The sequence below is a fragment of the Electrophorus electricus genome, chromosome 11 (assembly GCF_013358815.1).
Source record: "Electrophorus electricus isolate fEleEle1 chromosome 11, fEleEle1.pri, whole genome shotgun sequence".
NCBI lineage: Eukaryota > Metazoa > Chordata > Actinopteri > Gymnotiformes > Gymnotidae > Electrophorus > Electrophorus electricus.
The window spans coordinates 22,166,355-22,189,100 of record NC_049545.1 but is presented as its reverse complement, the minus strand read 5'-3'; the positions used below and the strand labels follow the sequence as shown (position 1 = coordinate 22,189,100).

Sequence of the window (22,746 nt, the reverse complement as noted above, 5' to 3'; positions counted from 1 at the left end):
CTGCCTCAACCATGGCCTCTTCAAATGCAACCACACCTCAGATTACATCAACAGGTTCCAGTTCAGCAGCATCCACAAAACAGGTCACCTCTTCATCTAACTCCCCTTCCACTCCAATAACTTTGGCCTCTACACCTCAAACCACACTTCAGATTACATCAAAAGTGGTGACTCCATCAATTTCATCCACACCACCAACCTCTGCCACAATAGTGGCAACTTCAACTGAATCCACACCTCAGAAAACATCAAGTGTGTCCACTTCCTCATCTTCTACACTAGATATCAGCACTTCATCCACACCACCAACCTCTGCCACAACCGTGGCAACTTCAACTGAATCCACACCTCAGAAAACTTCAACAGATACCAGTTCAACACCATCCATAAAACAGGTCACCTCTTCATCTAACTCCCGTACCTCGCCAATAACTTTGGCCTCTTCAACTGAATCCACAACTCTGATAACAGCAAAAGTGACCACTTCAACAGCATCCACAAAACAAATCACCACTTCAGCCAACCCAACAACCACTCCTACAACTGTGGCCTCTTCAACTGAAACCACACCTGATATTTCCTTAATAGGTTCCACTTCAGCAGCATCCACAAAACCGCTCACCTCTTCATCTAATTCTTCAAAAACTGCCACAAATTTGGCCTCTACACCTGAAACCACACCTGAGATTACCTCAACAGGTTCCAGTTCAACAGCATCTACAAAACAGGTCACCTCTTCATCTAAATCCCCTACCTCTAACTCGCAAACCACACCCACAAATTTGGCAACTACACCTCAATCCACAACTGAGATTAAATCAAAAGTGTTCACTTCATCAACTTCTTCCACACCACCAACCTCTTCCACAACTGTGGCCTCTTCAACTGAAACCACACCTCAGATTACATCAACAGCTTCCAGTTCAACAGCCTCCAAAAAACAGGTCACCTCCTCATCTAACTCCCCTACAACTCCAACAACTTTGGCCTCTTCAACTGTATCCACAACTCAGAAAACATCAACAGTGACCACTTCAACAGCATCCACAATACAAATCACCACTTCAGCCAACCCATCAACCACTCCTACAGCTGTGGCCTCTACAACTGAAACCACACCTGAGATTTCCTTAATAGGTTCCACTTCAGCATCATCCACAAAAGAGATAACCACTTCATCTAACTCGCCAACCACTCCCAAAACGTTCTATTCTACACCTGAAACCACACCTCATATTAAATCAGAAGTGTTCCCTTCATCAGCCCCCTGCACACCACCATCCTCTGCAACAACTGTGACCACTTCAACTGAATCCACACCTCCGAAAACATCAACATATTCCAGTTCAACAGCATCCATAATACAGCTCACCTCTTCATCTAATTCGACAACCACTCCCACAAATTTGGCCTCTACACCTGAGACCACACCTCAGATTACATCAAAAGTGTTCACTTCATCATATTCATCCTCACCACCAACCTCTGCTTCAACCATGACCTCTTCAACTGAATCCACAACACAGAATACATCAACAATGACCACTTCAACAACATCCACAAAACAAATCACCACTTCAGCCAACCCAACAACCACTCCTCCAACTATGGCATCTGAACCTGAAACCACACCTCATATTCCATCAAAAGTGTTCACTTCATCAACTTCTTCCACACCACCAACCTCTTCCACAACTGTGGCCTCTTCAACTGAAACCACACCTCAGATTACATCAACAGCTTCCAGTTCAACAGCCTCCAAAAAACAGGTCACCTCCTCATCTAACTCCCCTACCACTCTAACAACTTTGGCCTCTTCCACTGAATCCACAACTCAGAAAATATCAATATTGACCACTTCAACATCATCCACAACACAAATCACCACTTCAGCCAACTCAACAACAACTGCTACAACTTTGGCCTCTATGCCTGTGACCACACCTCAGATTCCATCAAAAGTGTTCATTTCATCAATTTCATCCACACCACCAACCTCTGCCTCAACCATGGCCTCTTCAAATGCAACCACACCTCAGATTACATCAACAGGTTCCAGTTCAGCAGCATCCACAAAACAGGTCACCTCTTCATCTAACTCCCCTTCCACTCCAATAACTTTGGCCTCTACACCTCAAACCACATTTCAGATTACATCAAAAGTGGTGACTCCATCAATTTCATCCACACCACCAACCTCTGCCACAACCGTGGCACCTTCAACTGAATCCACATCTCAGAAAACTTCAACAGATACCAGTTCAACAACATCCACAAAACAGATCACCTCTTCATCTAACTCCCCTACAACTCCATCAACCTTAGCCTCTTCAACTGAATCCACAACTCAGAAAACATCAAGTGTGTCCACTTCCTCATCTTCTACTCTAGATATCAGCACTTCATCCACACCACCAACCTCTGCCACAACCGTGGCAACTTCAACTGAATCCACACCTCAGAAAACTTCAACAGATACCAGTTCAACACCATCCACAAAACAGGTCACCTCTTCATCTAACTCCCTTACAACTCCAACAACTTTGGCCTCTTCAACTGTATCCACAACTCTGATAACATCAACAGTGACCACTTCAACAGCATCCACAAAACAAATCACCACTTCAGCCAACCCAACAACCACTCCTACAACTTTGGCCTCTTCAACTGAAACCACACCTGAGATTTCGTTAATAGGTTCCACTTCAGCAGCATCCACAAAACCGCTCACCTCTTCATCTAATTCTTCAACAACTGCCACAAATTTGGCCTCTACACCTGAAACCACACCTCAGATTACATCAACAGGTTCCAGTTCAACAGCATCTACCAAACAGGTCACCTCTTCATCTAAATCCCCTACCTCGCCAATAACTTTGGCCTCTTCAACTGAATCCAAAACTCAGAAAACATCAACAGTGACCACTTCAACAGCATCCACAAAACAAATCACCACTTCAGCCGACCCAACAACCACTCCTTCAACTGTGGCCTCTTCAATTGAATCCACACCTGAGATTACATCAACATTTTCCACTTCATCTATTTCTAGACCAAAGTACAGCACTTCATCTACACCACAAATCTCTCCCACAACCATGTCCACTTCAACTGAATCCACACCTCAAAAAACATCAACAGTGTCCAGCTCAACATCATCTACTTCATCTAACTTACCAACCTCTACCACAACTTTCTCCACTTTAGCTGAAAGCATACCTCACAAAAGAACTTCACTTGTCTCCACTTCAGCTGCTTCTATATCACAGATAACTTCACTTCCAGCAACTTTGAGCCCATCCTATGCCAGCATCCAACAGAATGCAGCTTTGAGTTTAGCATCTTCAGTTTTATTCACACCACAGATGTCAATTTCAATAGTTGCCAATTCTTCTTCATATATGTCACAGCCAGCCCCTTTATCAACACAACAGGTAACAGCACCAACTTGGGCCATGTCAGCTGAAACCACATTTCAGAAAACATCCACACCAGTGTCAAATACAATAGCATCCACACCAACAGTCACTACAATGACTTTGAGCCCATCCAATGCATCCAACCAACAGAAAGCAGCTATGAGTTTAGCATCTTCAATTATATCTACACCACAGATGTCAATGTCAATAGTTGCCAATTTGACTGCATATACATCACAAACAACTCCTGCATCAAATCAACAGACAACAGCAACAATTTGGGCCATTTCACCTGGCACCACATCTCAGAAAACATCAACTGGTTCCACATCACAGATAACCAGTTCAACCAAGCCACCAACCACTCCCACAACTTTGAGCACATCCACTCCATCCAGACTACAGACTGCAGGAACAAGTTTAGCATCTTCATTTACAGTCATTCCCCAGATGACCATGTCAATTTTGGCTACTTCAGCTGCATCTACTTCACAGACATCAAGTTCATCCACCCCACAGAAAGCAGCAACAACTTTGGCATCTTCAACTAACTCTACACACCCAACAAAATTGGTTACATCAACTGATGTACAACCAACTGATGAAATCATATCTCAGAAACCAACAGCAACATTTGAAACTTTGTCTATGTCTACTCCCCAGACAACCACTGCATCCACAACATCATTAACTCCTACAAAATTGGACATGATGAATTCATCCACACCTAAGGCAACATCTATAACAATGTCAACTAAAGCATTTGAAAACAGAACAAGTGAAGAACCAATGACACCAGAAACTGTAACAACTACAATACCATCCACTTCAAGTGCAGTTCTCCCAATCAATATCAAAATGTTAACAACACTTTTGCCATCTACAATTGCTTCAACACAACAAAGACCATCATTGTCTACAAGTCATGTGGTGGTGACTTCTGTAACAACATCCTTTATAATGTATGTTCAATTCATGAAATTCAAAGTTATGCAGTAGAAATGTGTTGATTATGAATTTTAATTGAAAAATCAACACATTATGTGCTTTTTCTCATCTAGACCTGGTTCAGCTGTGGTCAATACCAGGCTTGTGTTCAACTCCTCCACTCCCATCCCCAGTGAGAGCTTGGTCCTTAGTGCTAGCAAATTTCTGCTGAGCTCTCGATTAACAAACATCACAGATTCAATGAAAGTGCTAAATATTACTTATGAGAGTAAGTTTCCTGTTCAATTCCACAACATTGCTACAAGTACCCATATCACCCTCTCACTTTCCTGAATTCCATAGCTCATTTAATATCAATGGCATTGTCCTCACTTCACAGCAATTACAGAATCCTCCTATGCAGTCATCTTCACATTCATCCTCACCAACATCAGCATGCCAGATAGTATAGATCTCAGAAACAACACATACAACAAGGTGCAGAGTACGATCAACAAAGTGGTAAGGGTATATTAATACCTCATTATATATCATCCATATTTATTACATTTCTATATATACCAATGTGTTGGACAGGTACAAATGGAGTGAATTCTAATAATCTTAAAAATGGGAAGTAATTTTGCTTTGGAAAAATTTAAAATTAACATGTTTTTGATATGTATAAATGAGATAGACATTATTAAAGTTATAGGCGACAATACGAATTTTTATACTCTTTAGAACTAAAAGTTTATGTATGTCTCCAGCTAAACACACTTCTGAATGAACCTGATGCACAACCAATTGAACCTCAGAGCTCTGGCTTCACGTAAGTTTATTATTTTATTTTCTGACATTTGTTTCTCATCATAATTAGGACAAAACTTGTACAGTAAAAGTTTTGCTTTTTTTTTAAATTTTTATTTTTATAGGAGTTTAGCAAATGTCATTAAAGGTAACATGGAGTACCACTTCCAGGATGGAGATACCAAAATACCTGTCAGCTTCCTCAATGAGCTCAAAACACTGAGTGGTATGTTATAGAACATTTATGTGGTGTCAGCTAATTTCTAAACAATTAATGCATGATTTTAAAATTTCTGTCTTAATGACTTATTATTTTGCAGTCTCATCTACAACAGTTCCTCCAACATCTACAAGCAGTCTGCTGGTGACTTCTGAAACAACACCCTCTATAATGTATGTTTCAGTCATGGTATTCAAAGTTATTTATTAGAGATGTGTTCATTGTGAATTTACTTTGAAAAATTGTTTTGTTTCCCTCTAGATCTGGTTCAGCTGTGGTCACCACCAGGCTCATCTTCAACTCCTCCTCTCCTGTCCCCAGTGAGAGTTTGGTCCTCCATGCTACAAGAAATCTGCTCAGCTCACGATTCACAAATATCACGGATTCTGTCAAAGTGCTCAATGTTACCTATGAGAGTATGTTTCCTTTTCAGTTCCACAGTCTTGCTACAGCAATCCATTACGCCATCCCACCTCCATGAATTCTCTGTCTTGATCATTGATATTAATGCATTTTCCTCACTTCACAGAAATTACAGACACATCCTATGCAGTCATCTTCACATTCACCCTAACCAATATCAGCATGCCAGACAATAAAACTCTTGTTAACAACACATACAGCCAGGTGCAGAATACCATTAACAAAGTGGTAAGGATATATAAATATCTCTCTTACTAAAAAGATTCCTCTGATAAGAATATTTTATTATGTATAATGAATGTTTGTGACATCTCTACAAATTCGAACATGTGGTGGACAGATACACATTGTATGAAACATTATAACCTTTATTTTTGAAAGGAAAGTCATTTTGTCTAGAAAAAAACTTGCATTTAATATGTTTTTAGTACATTAACATGAGTTGAAGATTATTCCAGTTTTATCTTGCAATCCGAAATGTGATGTGAAACCCAATGTATACACTGAGATGTCATCTGTAGTATCTTTAGAATTGACAGTTTGTGTTTGTCTCCAGCTAAACACACTTCTGAATGAACCTGATGCACAACCAATTGAACCTCAGAGCTCTGGCTTCACGTAAGTTTATTATTTTATTTTTTGACATTTGTTTCTCATCATAAATAGGACAAAACTTGTACAGTAAAAGTTTTGCTTTTTTTTTTTGCTTTTTTTTTTTATAGGAGTTTAGCAAATTTCATTAAAGGTAACATGGAGTACCACTTCCAAGATGGAGATACCAAAATACCTGTCAGCTTCCTCAATGAGCTCAAAACACTGAGTGGTATGTTATAGAACATTTATGTGGTGTCAGCTAATTTCTAAACAATTAATGCATGATTTTAAAATTTCTGTCTTACTGACTTATTTTTTTGCAGTCTCATCTACAACAGTTCCTCCAACATCTACAAGCAGTCTGCTGGTCACTTCTGAAACAACACCCTCTATAATGTATGTTTCAGTCATGGTATTCAAAGTTATTTATTAGAGATGTGTTCATTGTGAATTTACTTTGAAAAATTGTTTTGTTTCCCTCTAGATCTGGTTCAGCTGTGGTCACCACCAGGCTCATCTTCAACTCCTCCTCTCCTGTCCCCAGTGAGAGTTTGGTCCTCCATGCTACAAGAAATCTGCTCAGCTCACGATTCACAAATATCACGGATTCTGTCAAAGTGCTCAATGTTACCTATGAGAGTATGTTTCCTTTTCAGTTCCACAGTCTTGCTACAGCAATCCATTACGCCATCCCACCTCCATGAATTCTCTGTCTTGATCATTGATATTAATGCATTTTCCTCACTTCACAGAAATTACAGACACATCCTATGCAGTCATCTTCACATTCACTCTAACCAATATCAGCATGCCAGACAATAAAACTCTTGTTAACAACACATACAGCCAGGTGCAGAATACCATTAACAAAGTGGTAAGGATATATAAATATCTCTCTTACTAAAAAGATTCCTCTGATAAGAATATTTTATTATGTATAATGAATGTTTGTGACATCTCTACAAATTCGAACATGTGGTGGACAGATACACATTGTATGAAACATTATAACCTTTAATTTTGAAAGGAAGTTAATTTTGTCTTAGAAAAAACTTGCATTTAATATGTTTTTAATACATTAAAATTAGTTAAAAATTATTCCAGTTTTATCTTGTAATCCGAAATGTGATGTCAAACCCAATGTATACACTGAGATGTCATCTGTAGTATCTTTAGAATTGACAGTTCATGTTTGTCTCCAGCTAAACACACTTCTGAATGAACCTGATGCACAACCAATTGAACCTCAGAGCTCTGGCTTCACGTAAGTTTATTATTTTATTTTCTGACATTTGTTTCTCATCATAATTAGGACAAAACTTGTACAGTAAAAGTTTTGCTTTTTTTTTTTAATTTTTATTTTTATAGGAGTTTAGCAAATTTCATTAAAGGTAACATGGAGTACCACTTCCAAGATGGAGATACCAAAATACCTGTCAGCTTCCTCAATGAGCTCAAAACACTGAGTGGTATGTTATAGAACATTTGTGTGGTGTCACAGCTAATTTCTAAACAATTAATGCATGATTTTAAAATTTCTGACTTAATGACTTATTTTTTTGCAGTCTCATCTACAACAGTTCCTCCAACATCTACAAGCAGTCTGGTGGCTACTTCTGAAACAACACCCTCTATAATGTATGTTTCAGTCATGGTATTCAAAGTTATTGATTAGAGATGTGTTCATTGTGAATTTACTTTGAAAAATTGTTTTGTTTCCCTCTAGATCTGGTTCAGCTGTGGTCACCACCAGGCTCGTCTTCAACTCCTCCTCTCCTGTCCCCAGTGAGAGTTTGGTCCTCAATGCTACAAGAAATCTGCTCAGCTCACGATTCACAAATATCACAGATTCTGTCAACGTGTTCAATGTGACCTATGAGAGTATGTTTCCTTTTCAGTTCCACAGTCTTGCTACAGCAATCCATTACGCCATCCCACCTCCATGAATTCTCTGTCTTGATCATTGATATTAATGCATTTTCCTCACTTCACAGAAATTACAGACACATCCTATGCAGTCATCTTCACATTCAAGCTAACCAATATCAGCATGCCAGACAATAAAACTCTTGTTAACAACACATACAGCCAGGTGCAGAATACCATTAACAAAGTGGTAAGGATATATAAATATCTCTCTTACTAAAAATATTCTTATCAGAGGAATCTTTTATTATGTATAATGAATGTTTGTGACATCTCTACAAATTCGAACATGTGGTGGACAGATACACATTGTATGAAACATTATAACCTTTATTTTTGAAAGGAAAGTCATTTTGTCTAGAAAAAACTTGCATTTAATATGTTTTTAGTACATTAACATGAGTTGAAGATTATTCCAGTTTTATCTTGTAATCCGAAATGTGATGTGAAACCCAATGTATACACTGAGATGTCATCTGTAGTATCTTTAGAATTGACAGTTTGTGTTTGTCTCCAGCTAAACACACTTCTGAATGAACCTGATGCACAACCAATTGAACCTCAGAGCTCTGGCTTCACGTAAGTTTATTATTTTATTTTCTGACATTTGTTTCTCATCATAAATAGGACAAAACTTGTACAGTAAAAGTTTTGCTTTTTATTTATTTATTTATTTATTTATTTTTTTATAGGAGTTTAGCAAATTTCATTAAAGGTAACATGGAGTACCACTTCCAAGATGGAGATACCAAAATACCTGTCAGCTTCCTCAATGAGCTCAAAACACTGAGTGGTATGTTATAGAACATTTATGTGGCGTCAGCTAATTTCTAAACAATTAATGCATGATTTTAAAATTTCTGTCTTAATGACTTATTTTTTTGCAGCCTCATCTACAACAGTTCCTCCAACATCTACAAGCAGTCTGGTGGTGACTTCTGAAACAACACCCTCTATAATGTATGTTTCAGTCATGGTATTCAAAGTTATTTATTAGAGATGTGTTCATTGTGAATTTACTTTGAAAAATTGTTTTGTTTCCCTCTAGATCTGGTTCAGCTGTGGTCACCACCAGGCTCATCTTCAACTCCTCCTCTCCTGTCCCCAGTGAGAGTTTGGTCCTCCATGCTACAAGAAATCTGCTCAGCTCACGATTCACAAATATCACGGATTCTGTCAAAGTGCTCAATGTTACCTATGAGAGTATGTTTCCTTTTCAGTTCCACAGTCTTGCTACAGCAATCCATTACGCCATCCCACCTCCATGAATTCTCTGTCTTGATCATTGATATTAATGCATTTTCCTCACTTCACAGAAATTACAGACACATCCTATGCAGTCATCTTCACATTCACCCTAACCAATATCAGCATGCCAGACAATAAAACTCTTGTTAACAACACATACAGCCAGGTGCAGAATACCATTAACAAAGTGGTAAGGATATATAAATATCTCTCTTACTAAAAAGATTCCTCTGATAAGAATATTTTATTATGTATAATGAATGTTTGTGACATCTCTACAAATTCGAACATGTGGTGGACAGATACACATTGTATGAAACATTATAACCTTTATTTTTGAAAGGAAAGTCATTTTGTCTAGAAAAAAACTTGCATTTAATATGTTTTTAGTACATTAACATGAGTTGAAGATTATTCCAGTTTTATCTTGCAATCCGAAATGTGATGTGAAACCCAATGTATACACTGAGATGTCATCTGTAGTATCTTTAGAATTGACAGTTTGTGTTTGTCTCCAGCTAAACACACTTCTGAATGAACCTGATGCACAACCAATTGAACCTCAGAGCTCTGGCTTCACGTAAGTTTATTATTTTATTTTTTGACATTTGTTCCTCATCATAAATAGGACAAAACTTGTACAGTAAAAGTTTTGCTTTTTTTTTTTGCTTTTTTTTTTTATAGGAGTTTAGCAAATTTCATTAAAGGTAACATGGAGTACCACTTCCAAGATGGAGATACCAAAATACCTGTCAGCTTCCTCAATGAGCTCAAAACACTGAGTGGTATGTTATAGAACATTTATGTGGTGTCAGCTAATTTCTAAACAATTAATGCATGATTTTAAAATTTCTGTCTTACTGACTTATTTTTTTGCAGTCTCATCTACAACAGTTCCTCCAACATCTACAAGCAGTCTGCTGGTCACTTCTGAAACAACACCCTCTATAATGTATGTTTCAGTCATGGTATTCAAAGTTATTTATTAGAGATGTGTTCATTGTGAATTTACTTTGAAAAATTGTTTTGTTTCCCTCTAGATCTGGTTCAGCTGTGGTCACCACCAGGCTCATCTTCAACTCCTCCTCTCCTGTCCCCAGTGAGAGTTTGGTCCTCAATGCTACAAGAAATCTGCTCAGCTCACGATTCACAAATATCACAGATTCTGTCAACGTGTTCAATGTGACCTATGAGAGTATGTTTCCTTTTCAGTTCCACAGTCTTGCTACAGCAATCCATTACGCCATCCCACCTCCATGAATTCTCTGTCTTGATCATTGATATTAATGCATTTTCCTCACTTCACAGAAATTACAGACACATCCTATGCAGTCATCTTCACATTCAAGCTAACCAATATCAGCATGCCAGACAATAAAACTCTTGTTAACAACACATACAGCCAGGTGCAGAATACCATTAACAAAGTGGTAAGGATATATAAATATCTCTCTTACTAAAAATATTCTTATCAGAGGAATCTTTTATTATGTATAATGAATGTTTGTGACATCTCTACAAATTCGAACATGTGGTGGACAGATACACATTGTATGAAACATTATAACCTTTATTTTTGAAAGGAAAGTCATTTTGTCTAGAAAAAACTTGCATTTAATATGTTTTTAGTACATTAACATGAGTTGAAGATTATTCCAGTTTTATCTTGTAATCCGAAATGTGATGTGAAACCCAATGTATACACTGAGATGTCATCTGTAGTATCTTTAGAATTGACAGTTTGTGTTTGTCTCCAGCTAAACACACTTCTGAATGAACCTGATGCACAACCAATTGAACCTCAGAGCTCTGGCTTCACGTAAGTTTATTATTTTATTTTCTGACATTTGTTTCTCATCATAAATAGGACAAAACTTGTACAGTAAAAGTTTTGCTTTTTATTTATTTATTTATTTATTTATTTTTTTATAGGAGTTTAGCAAATTTCATTAAAGGTAACATGGAGTACCACTTCCAAGATGGAGATACCAAAATACCTGTCAGCTTCCTCAATGAGCTCAAAACACTGAGTGGTATGTTATAGAACATTTATGTGGCGTCAGCTAATTTCTAAACAATTAATGCATGATTTTAAAATTTCTGTCTTAATGACTTATTTTTTTGCAGCCTCATCTACAACAGTTCCTCCAACATCTACAAGCAGTCTGGTGGTGACTTCTGAAACAACACCCTCTATAATGTATGTTTCAGTCATGGTATTCAAAGTTATTTATTAGAGATGTGTTCATTGTGAATTTACTTTGAAAAATTGTTTTGTTTCCCTCTAGATCTGGTTCAGCTGTGGTCACCACCAGGCTCGTCTTCAACTCCTCCTCTCCTGTCCCCAGTGAGAGTTTGGTCCTCAATGCGACAAGAAATCTGCTCAGCTCACGATTCACAAATATCACGGATTCTGTCAAAGTGCTCAATGTTACCTATGAGAGTATGTTTCCTTTTCAGTTCCACAGTCTTGCTACAGCAATCCATTACGCCATCCCACCTCCATGAATTCTCTGTCTTGATCATTGATATTAATGCATTTTCCTCACTTCACAGAAATTACAGACACATCCTATGCAGTCATCTTCACATTCACTCTAACCAATATCAGCATTCCAGACAATAAAACTCTTGTTAACAACACATACAGCCAGGTGCAGAATACCATTAACAAAGTGGTAAGGATATATAAATATCTCTCTTACTAAAAAGATTCCTCTGATAAGAATATTTTATTATGTATAATGAATGTTTGTGACATCTCTACAAATTCGAACATGTGGTGGACAGATACACATTGTATGAAACATTATAACCTTTAATTTTGAAAGGAAGTTAATTTTGTCTTAGAAAAAACTTGCATTTAATATGTTTTTAATACATTAAAATGAGTTAAAAATTATTCCAGTTTTATCTTGTAATCCGAAATGTGATGTCAAACCCAATGTATACACTGAGATGTCATCTGTAGTATCTTTAGAATTGACAGTTCATGTTTGTCTCCAGCTAAACACACTTCTGAATGAACCTGATGCACAACCAATTGAACCTCAGAGCTCTGGCTTCACGTAAGTTTATTATTTTATTTTCTGACATTTGTTTCTCATCATAATTAGGACAAAACTTGTACAGTAAAAGTTTTGCTTTTTTTTTTTAATTTTTATTTTTATAGGAGTTTAGCAAATTTCATTAAAGGTAACATGGAGTACCACTTCCAAGATGGAGATACCAAAATACCTGTCAGCTTCCTCAATGAGCTCAAAACACTGAGTGGTATGTTATAGAACATTTGTGTGGTGTCACAGCTAATTTCTAAACAATTAATGCATGATTTTAAAATTTCTGACTTAATGACTTATTTTTTTGCAGTCTCATCTACAACAGTTCCTCCAACATCTACAAGCAGTCTGGTGGCTACTTCTGAAACAACACCCTCTATAATGTATGTTTCAGTCATGGTATTCAAAGTTATTGATTAGAGATGTGTTCATTGTGAATTTACTTTGAAAAATTGTTTTGTTTCCCTCTAGATCTGGTTCAGCTGTGGTCACCACCAGGCTCGTCTTCAACTCCTCCTCTCCTGTCCCCAGTGAGAGTTTGGTCCTCAATGCTACAAGAAATCTGCTCAGCTCACGATTCACAAATATCACAGATTCTGTCAACGTGTTCAATGTGACCTATGAGAGTATGTTTCCTTTTCAGTTCCACAGTCTTGCTACAGCAATCCATTACGCCATCCCACCTCCATGAATTCTCTGTCTTGATCATTGATATTAATGCATTTTCCTCACTTCACAGAAATTACAGACACATCCTATGCAGTCATCTTCACATTCAAGCTAACCAATATCAGCATGCCAGACAATAAAACTCTTGTTAACAACACATACAGCCAGGTGCAGAATACCATTAACAAAGTGGTAAGGATATATAAATATCTCTCTTACTAAAAATATTCTTATCAGAGGAATCTTTTATTATGTATAATGAATGTTTGTGACATCTCTACAAATTCGAACATGTGGTGGACAGATACACATTGTATGAAACATTATAACCTTTATTTTTGAAAGGAAAGTCATTTTGTCTAGAAAAAACTTGCATTTAATATGTTTTTAGTACATTAACATGAGTTGAAGATTATTCCAGTTTTATCTTGTAATCCAAAATGTGATGTGAAACCCAATGTATACACTGAGATGTCATCTGTAGTATCTTTAGAATTGACAGTTTGTGTTTGTCTCCAGCTAAACACACTTCTGAATGAACCTGATGCACAACCAATTGAACCTCAGAGCTCTGGCTTCACGTAAGTTTATTATTTTATTTTCTGACATTTGTTTCTCATCATAAATAGGACAAAACTTGTACAGTAAAAGTTTTGCTTTTTATTTATTTATTTATTTATTTATTTATTTTTTTATAGGAGTTTAGCAAATTTCATTAAAGGTAACATGGAGTACCACTTCCAAGATGGAGATACCAAAATACCTGTCAGCTTCCTCAATGAGCTCAAAACACTGAGTGGTATGTTATAGAACATTTATGTGGCGTCAGCTAATTTCTAAACAATTAATGCATGATTTTAAAATTTCTGTCTTAATGACTTATTTTTTTGCAGCCTCATCTACAACAGTTCCTCCAACATCTACAAGCAGTCTGGTGGTGACTTCTGAAACAACACCCTCTATAATGTATGTTTCAGTCATGGTATTCAAAGTTATTTATTAGAGATGTGTTCATTGTGAATTTACTTTGAAAAATTGTTTTGTTTCCCTCTAGATCTGGTTCAGCTGTGGTCACCACCAGGCTCGTCTTCAACTCCTCCTCTCCTGTCCCCAGTGAGAGTTTGGTCCTCAACGCGACAAGAAATCTGCTCAGCTCACGATTCACAAATATCACGGATTCTGTCAAAGTGCTCAATGTTACCTATGAGAGTATGTTTCCTTTTCAGTTCCACAGTCTTGCTACAGCAATCCATTACGCCATCCCACCTCCATGAATTCTCTGTCTTGATCATTGATATTAATGCATTTTCCTCACTTCACAGAAATTACAGACACATCCTATGCAGTCATCTTCACATTCACTCTAACCAATATCAGCATTCCAGACAATAAAACTCTTGTTAACAACACATACAGCCAGGTGCAGAATACCATTAACAAAGTGGTAAGGATATATAAATATCTCTCTTACTAAAAAGATTCCTCTGATAAGAATATTTTATTATGTATAATGAATGTTTGTGACATCTCTACAAATTCGAACATGTGGTGGACAGATACACATTGTATGAAACATTATAACCTTTAATTTTGAAAGGAAGTTAATTTTGTCTTAGAAAAAACTTGCATTTAATATGTTTTTAATACATTAAAATGAGTTAAAAATTATTCCAGTTTTATCTTGTAATCCGAAATGTGATGTCAAACCCAATGTATACACTGAGATGTCATCTGTAGTATCTTTAGAATTGACAGTTCATGTTTGTCTCCAGCTAAACACACTTCTGAATGAACCTGATGCACAACCAATTGAACCTCAGAGCTCTGGCTTCACGTAAGTTTATTATTTTATTTTCTGACATTTGTTTCTCATCATAATTAGGACAAAACTTGTACAGTAAAAGTTTTGCTTTTTTTTTTTAATTTTTATTTTTATAGGAGTTTAGCAAATTTCATTAAAGGTAACATGGAGTACCACTTCCAAGATGGAGATACCAAAATACCTGTCAGCTTCCTCAATGAGCTCAAAACACTGAGTGGTATGTTATAGAACATTTGTGTGGTGTCACAGCTAATTTCTAAACAATTAATGCATGATTTTAAAATTTCTGACTTAATGACTTATTTTTTTGCAGTCTCATCTACAACAGTTCCTCCAACATCTACAAGCAGTCTGGTGGCTACTTCTGAAACAACACCCTCTATAATGTATGTTTCAGTCATGGTATTCAAAGTTATTGATTAGAGATGTGTTCATTGTGAATTTACTTTGAAAAATTGTTTTGTTTCCCTCTAGATCTGGTTCAGCTGTGGTCACCACCAGGCTCGTCTTCAACTCCTCCTCTCCTGTCCCCAGTGAGAGTTTGGTCCTCAATGCTACAAGAAATCTGCTCAGCTCACGATTCACAAATATCACAGATTCTGTCAACGTGTTCAATGTGACCTATGAGAGTATGTTTCCTTTTCAGTTCCACAGTCTTGCTACAGCAATCCATTACGCCATCCCACCTCCATGAATTCTCTGTCTTGATCATTGATATTAATGCATTTTCCTCACTTCACAGAAATTACAGACACATCCTATGCAGTCATCTTCACATTCAAGCTAACCAATATCAGCATGCCAGACAATAAAACTCTTGTTAACAACACATACAGCCAGGTGCAGAATACCATTAACAAAGTGGTAAGGATATATAAATATCTCTCTTACTAAAAATATTCTTATCAGAGGAATCTTTTATTATGTATAATGAATGTTTGTGACATCTCTACAAATTCGAACATGTGGTGGACAGATACACATTGTATGAAACATTATAACCTTTATTTTTGAAAGGAAAGTCATTTTGTCTAGAAAAAACTTGCATTTAATATGCTTTTTAGTACATTAACATGAGTTGAAGATTATTCCAGTTTTATCTTGTAATCCAAAATGTGATGTGAAACCCAATGTATACACTGAGATGTCATCTGTAGTATCTTTAGAATTGACAGTTTGTGTTTGTCTCCAGCTAAACACACTTCTGAATGAACATGATGCACAACCAATTGAACCTCAGAGCTCTGGCTTCACGTAAGTTTATTATTTTATTTTCTGACATTTGTTTCTCATCATAAATAGGACAAAACTTGTACAGTAAAAGTTTTGCTTTTATTTATTTATTTATTTATTTATTTTTTATAGGAGTTTAGCAAATTTCATTAAAGGTAACATGGAGTACCACTTCCAAGATGGAGATACCAAAATACCTGTCAGCTTCCTCAATGAGCTCAAAACACTGAGTGGTATGTTATAGAACATTTATGTGGCGTCAGCTAATTTCTAAACAATTAATGCATGATTTTAAAATTTCTGTCTTAATGACTTATTTTTTTGCAGCCTCATCTACAACAGTTCCTCCAACATCTACAAGCAGTCTGGTGGTGACTTCTGAAACAACACCCTCTATAATGTATGTTTCAGTCATGGTATTCAAAGTTATTTATTAGAGATGTGTTCATTGTGAATTTACTTTGAAAAATTGTTTCGTTTCCCTCTAGATCTGGTTCAGCTGTGGTCACCACCAGGCTCGTCTTCAACTCCTCCTCTCCTGTCCCCAGTGCGAGTTTGGTCCTCAATGCTACAAGAAATCTGCTCAGCTCACGATTCACAAATATCACCGATTCTGTCAAAGTGCTCAATGTTACCTATGAGAGTATGTTTCCTTTTCAGTTCCACAGTCTTGCTACTGCAATCCATTACGCCATCCCACCTCCATGAATTCTCTGTCTTGATCAGTGATATTAATGCATTTTCCTCACTTCACAGAAATTACAGACACATCCTATGCAGTCATCTTCACATTCACTCTAACCAATATCAGCATTCCAGACAATAAAACTCTTGTTAACAACACATACAGCCAGGTGCAGAATACCATTAACAAAGTGGTAAGGATATATAAATATCTCTCTTACTAAAAAGATTCCTCTGATAAGAATATTTTATTATGTATAATGAATGTTTGTGACATCTCTACAAATTCGAACATGTGGTGGACAGATACACATTGTATGAAACATTATAACCTTTAATTTTGAAAGGAAGTTAATTTTGTCTTAGAAAAAACTTGCATTTAATATGCTTTTTAAGTACATTAAAATGAGTTAAAGATTATTCCAGTTTTATCTTGTAATCCGAAATGTGATGTCAAACCCAATGTATACACTGAGATGTCATCTGTAGTATCTTTAGAATTGACAGTTCATGTTTGTCTCCAGCTAAACACACTTCTGAATGAACATGATGCACAACCAATTGAACCTCAGAGCTCTGGCTTCACGTAAGTTTATTATTTTATTTTCTGACATTTGTTTCTCATCATAATTAGGACAAAACTTGTACTGTAAAAGTTTTGCTTTTTTTTTTTTTTATAGGAGTTTAGAAAATGTCATTAAAGGTAACATGGAGTACCACTTCCAAGATGGAGATACCAAAATACCTGTCAGCTTTCTCAATGAGCTCAAAACACTGAGTGGTATGTTATAGAACATTTATGTGGTGTCAGCTAATTTCTAAACAATTAATGCATGATTTTAAAATTTCTGTATTAATGACTTATTTTTTTGCAGCCTCATCTACAACAGTTCCTCCAACATCTACAAGCAGTCTGGTGGTGACTTCTGAAACAAGACCCTCTATAATGTATGTTTCAGTCATGGTATTCAAAGTTATTGATTAGAGATGTGTTCATTGTGAATTTACTTTGAAAAATTGTTTTGTTTCCCTCTAGATCTGGTTCAGCTGTGGTCACCACCAGGCTCGTCTTCAACTCCTCCTCTCCTTTCCCTAGTGAGAGTTTGGTCCTCAATGTTACAAGAAATCTGCTCAGCTCACGATTCACAAATATCACTGATTCTGTCAAAGTGCTAAATGTTACCTATGAGAGTAAGTTTTCCTAATTGTACAATACTTCTGTAACTATACACTAACTGCTTATTTCCCAATGAAATCTATAGACAATTGTTTTGTTCCACAGAAATTTCAATTACCTCCTATGCCGTCATCTTCATATTTAGTCTTAGTAACATCAGCATGCCAAACAGCCCCGTCCTCAGGAACTCCACTTATAGCCAAGTGCAGAGCTACATCAACAAAGCAGTGAGTGTACCTTACAGTCTGCCTAAAAGGACAGATTTCTCCCATTTTAATATTCTGCAGGTTTATAGACCTTAACATGTAAATTTCAAAGTTCCAAAATTTAAAAACAATCACATAAAATAAAATATATTCTGATCGTTTTAAACTGCAAAATGCTGCTTACATAAATCATGTTTAAAACTTACAATCACAACAGACAATCAATTTCAGTATGTACACAACAGGTACACTTGAAATTAATCCAATTACTTTTTAATGGTAAAGTTTTGCATCTTTAAAAATCTTTTAAAAACATGACGTGTGAAATTACTTATCCAAAAAAACTAAAAACTAAAAAATGTGCTTTTCTCTCCAGCTAAACTCACTTATAAATGATCCCGATTCAGTACCAATTGAACCCCTGAGTACTAAATTCATGTAAGGTTACATCTGTATTCTTTTCAAATTTACATTTAGTAGTGTTCATAAAGTAAATAGTTTCTAAATTATTTTGGTAGGAGCTTTTCAAATTTGATTGAAGGGAACATGATGTACCAGTTCCAAGATGGAGATACCAGAAGACCAGTCACCTACCTAAATGAGCTCGAAAGACAAAGTGGTATGTTAGAGAAAAATATATGTTCAGTATCTTATCACAGCTAGTTTCAGAAGAGTTTGTATTTTTTAACTTTACCTGTCACTAACTGTTACTTTCATGCAGCATCAAATACAGCAGTTCTTTCAACATCCACAAGCAATCTAATGTTGACTTCTGGTATGTTGTAACATCACAATTTCAAAGTTTTAGTTACAAATAAATCATATGTTTTAACATTTACTTACAAGTGGTTCTTGGTTTTTTTTTTATGCCCAAATATTTAAACATTTATCTTACATAAATTTTTTTTTAAGAAATGAGAACAACCACACCATCCATCACACCATCCATAACCAACATAGCTCTACAGAATACTACAACCCCAACTCTGTGAGTGTACTGATGCTAAAGTAATATTGTAATGTATTGTATTCTTGCATGTGTGCTTAATGTCTCCTCATTCCATTAACAAGACACCATTGTACATAAGTAATTGGTAACATTTTATTCTCGATGAATTTCAATAATCTTGACTTCTTTTCTTTGCAGCTTCAGGCAGGTGACAGTACTGATTTATATTCGTGTGATGTTTAAGAACCTCATGATTGTACCTAATAAGGCTCAGGTTCTTGCTGCCTATGCTCAGCTGGACCCAAGTGTCAGAACAAAGCGAGATATCACAAACCAAAAGCTGAATGACCCTGTGAGCATACAGACCATTACCTACGAAAGTGAGTCTCTTACCTGATTACTCTCCTGTGTTGTAAATTTAACAAAAATGTCAATGACCCTGAATATGTTATGTGTAGGTTCTTTGTGTGCATCCTAAATATACTTTAGCCAATAATGACCTCAAACAAATAATGCATTATCAGAAGTCTGGACATCCCAGAATTTGTTAATTATGTTATATAATGCCTCCACTTCTCTTTTAGAAATGGACAATACTTCATTTAGCATCAGTTTTGTATTTAGGATCAGTAATGTGTCCATGGCTACAAACATTGAAATGAGCAATGAAACATATTATTTAATTAATCTATCAATCAACAACCTGGTGAGTGTGAGATACTTTTATGATCTTTATTGTACTTTATTAATATCTTTGCATTTTCAAAATAAAAAAAAAATTGCTTACAATTGAGGTCATGTAATTAACATGTGTTATTCTCATTAACATTTACTATTCTCAGCTTAACAAAATAATGAACAACCCAGATGCTACTCCATTTGTATTCCCTCAAGTTAACTTCTCGTAAGTAATGACACACAATTTGATTTGAATCCTTATGCAGAATCATCCTGTAGATGGGAGGGGGGAGGCGGAACAGAATGCATCAATGATTCACTTTGTTTCTTCCAGGGGTAACGCTACGGTGATTGTGGCTAACACAGAATATGTCTATGTGCGGGGAGATATCAAATCGCCAAGTGGATTTCTTGCTCAAATACTTCAAGTTAGTGGTTTGGCATCCATGACCACTCCTGCTACAACAACAACAGCTGCCCAGTCCATCCAGTCAACTGCTCAGTCAACTCTGTGAGTGTACTGATGCCAAAGTATTATTGCTGTGCATTGTGCATCTGTGTGTTCTTGCATGCAGTGGTTAAAGTGTTGTCATTCCATTAACATTACACGCTGCTACACAAGTGGACAAATTTTTAGATTAATATAACTGGTTGTACTGAAGAAAATGAATTAGAAATTGTTCTCTTTTCATTCTGTTTATCTCAGTAATAACTTCTTATTTTCTCTCCTGCTTCAGAATTGCGACTGCATGGTTTTATATTGAAGTGGTGTTTAAGAATGTCACACACATGCCAAGTGAGAATGAGTTTCTCTCTGCTTATGATCTGCTGGACCCAAGAGTCAAAACAACACAAAATAGAATCCAAAACCTAAATGACCCCAAGAGCATCCAAATTCCCACATTGCACAGTGAGTCTCCTCTGTAGTGAATGAAAAAAATTAACAAAATGTCAATGTTCCTGAATATGTTATGTGCTGCATTGGAGGGCCTCCTGAATACACTTTCCCAAATAGTGACCTCAAACAACTAATGCATTATCAGAAGTCTGGATAGCATGCAATGACTCTACCTGTCTTTTAGAAATTGACAATACCTCGCTCAGCATCAACTTTGGATTCATGCTCAGCAATGTATCCATGGTTACAAAAAATGAGCTGAGCAGTGAAACAAATAATGTAATTCAACAAACAACCAACAACCTGGTAAGTGTGAGCCACGTTTATGCTTTGGGTTATATTTATCCTAGAATTGAGTCCCAAAATTATTTTCTAGGAAAAAACTTTAAAAATATTGCTTACTATTTAGGTAATGGAATTAGCATTTACTTTTCTGATTACCATTTATTACTCACTTTTATTTTCTATTGTCATGGTGTGCAAGGCACCAAACTACAGGGACACACCCACGGTCACACACACACACACACACACACGCACGTGCCCTGCTCCCAATATACTGATTACTGACCACTTGCACCTATGCCTTGTTCTGATTTGAGCCTGCACGAATGCTTGTCCAGTGCTGTGCATTATGTCTTGCCCCTAAGTGTGTCTACTGCTAGATACTGCTGTACTTCTTACCTTTGCTGCATCCACATGCCTCAAGCTTTACTGCCAGTCCTTGTTGCTTTCCTTTTCTTTGTTGCATTATGCCAGGTCTTTGATGAGCTTGCTTTTTTCATTCTTTATGGAGAATTAAGGAACTCCAATTATGCCCATGTCTCCCTCCCTCCCTCCCTGCTGCCATCATATCTGCATCAGACTTACCCTGGCATTGGGTCTCATAATTATTTTCTTTTTACGTGTCCTGAAATTAAAATTTGACCAACTTTTAAATAAAAATAATGCTTAGCATTTAAAATCAATCATTCTTTACACTAAATTTCAGATGAACACAATACTGACCAAGAATCAAAATGTTACCTTTCCACCAGCTAATATCACGTAAGTGATACATTTACTATTTTAGGTTTATAGAGAATGAAGAATAACTGGATACTTTAATGTTTCAGATTAACTAACTGATTTGTCAAATTCTTGCAGAGTTAATTTTACAGTGATCGTGGCTAAGGAACAGTATGTGTATAAGCCAGGTGATATCAACTTTCCAAGCGCATTTCTTGCTGAAATACTTAAACTCTGTGGTCTGGCACCTGTGGGAGCATGGTGGGTTCTGGGCATCATTATCCCCTGTGCTATAGTCATCATTCTTGTACCATGCTGGATTCTACTCTGTGTAAGTACCATTAAAGCTCTTTTAAAGTCATTTATGTGCAATTTACTATTTGGCTAAAAACAGAGCATTTTGCTAAATATCAATATCAGCACAAATAAACAGTAACTATAAGACCCTATCAAGAAGGTATGACGTTTTCTTCTGTTTAATCTCTCCACTATTTTTCTGTTGTTCTGTCATTTTCTCTCTCCTTCTATTTGTGTGTGTGTATGTTTCTCTCTGCATATCTCAGTGTTTACTGTGTGGTTGGTGTGCTGCTATAAGGAGGCGTTACAACAGAAGACGGTCCTACAGTGTCCAGTACACAACACGGAATGGACTCTTTTGAAGAAAAAAAGACACATTTTTTTTAAATATGCCCCAAAAATCAAACTTATTTGTTAATATATTTTAAATGTATTTATGTGCATATATCTGTTAACATTTGTTAAATCTATTTATGTTAGAATCTGTTTTCTCAGTGGT

General features: G+C 36.4%; 1 protein-coding gene across 1 annotated transcript; it reads left to right on the top strand.

Annotated features, from left to right (window-relative positions):
* The first annotated feature begins 11 nt into the window (after window positions 1-11).
* On the top strand, window positions 12-22,737 carry wu:fc34e06 (serine-rich adhesin for platelets). Its single transcript, XM_035531642.1, has 64 exons — window positions 12-54; window positions 283-1,344; window positions 1,839-2,081; window positions 2,164-2,361; window positions 3,480-3,921; window positions 4,481-4,635; window positions 4,747-4,868; window positions 5,117-5,178; window positions 5,282-5,382; window positions 5,477-5,520; window positions 5,621-5,792; window positions 5,906-6,027; window positions 6,356-6,417; window positions 6,522-6,622; window positions 6,717-6,760; window positions 6,861-7,032; window positions 7,146-7,267; window positions 7,596-7,657; window positions 7,762-7,872; window positions 7,959-7,994; window positions 8,120-8,274; window positions 8,388-8,509; window positions 8,837-8,898; window positions 9,012-9,112; window positions 9,207-9,250; window positions 9,351-9,522; window positions 9,636-9,757; window positions 10,086-10,147; window positions 10,252-10,352; window positions 10,447-10,490; window positions 10,591-10,762; window positions 10,876-10,997; window positions 11,325-11,386; window positions 11,500-11,600; window positions 11,695-11,767; window positions 11,856-12,010; window positions 12,124-12,245; window positions 12,574-12,635; window positions 12,740-12,840; window positions 12,937-13,009; window positions 13,098-13,252; window positions 13,366-13,487; window positions 13,815-13,876; window positions 13,994-14,094; window positions 14,189-14,261; window positions 14,350-14,504; window positions 14,618-14,739; window positions 15,068-15,129; window positions 15,234-15,344; window positions 15,431-15,466; window positions 15,592-15,746; window positions 16,678-16,750; window positions 16,839-16,993; window positions 17,910-17,982; window positions 18,071-18,225; window positions 18,317-18,438; window positions 18,794-18,855; window positions 19,565-19,746; window positions 19,951-20,072; window positions 20,209-20,270; window positions 20,379-20,472; window positions 21,934-21,989; window positions 22,089-22,281; window positions 22,514-22,737. The coding sequence occupies exons 1-64, from the start codon at window positions 12-14 to the stop codon at window positions 22,607-22,609; spliced, it is 8,103 nt and encodes a 2,700-aa protein (XP_035387535.1). The 3' UTR covers window positions 22,610-22,737.
* The last annotated feature ends 9 nt before the right edge of the window (window positions 22,738-22,746 follow it).

Excerpts from the sequence above, each read along its gene's own strand:
- wu:fc34e06 (XM_035531642.1), top strand. The coding sequence starts at position 12 with ATGGCCTCTTCAAATGCAACCACACCTCAGATTACATCAACAG. Across the intron at positions 6,418-6,521 it reads CCTCAGAGCTCTGGCTTCAC|GAGTTTAGCAAATTTCATTA; the intron begins GTAAGTTTATTA and ends TTTTTTTTATAG. Across the intron at positions 15,467-15,591 it reads TCCTCCAACATCTACAAGCA|ATCTGGTTCAGCTGTGGTCA; the intron begins GTCTGGTGGCTA and ends GTTTCCCTCTAG.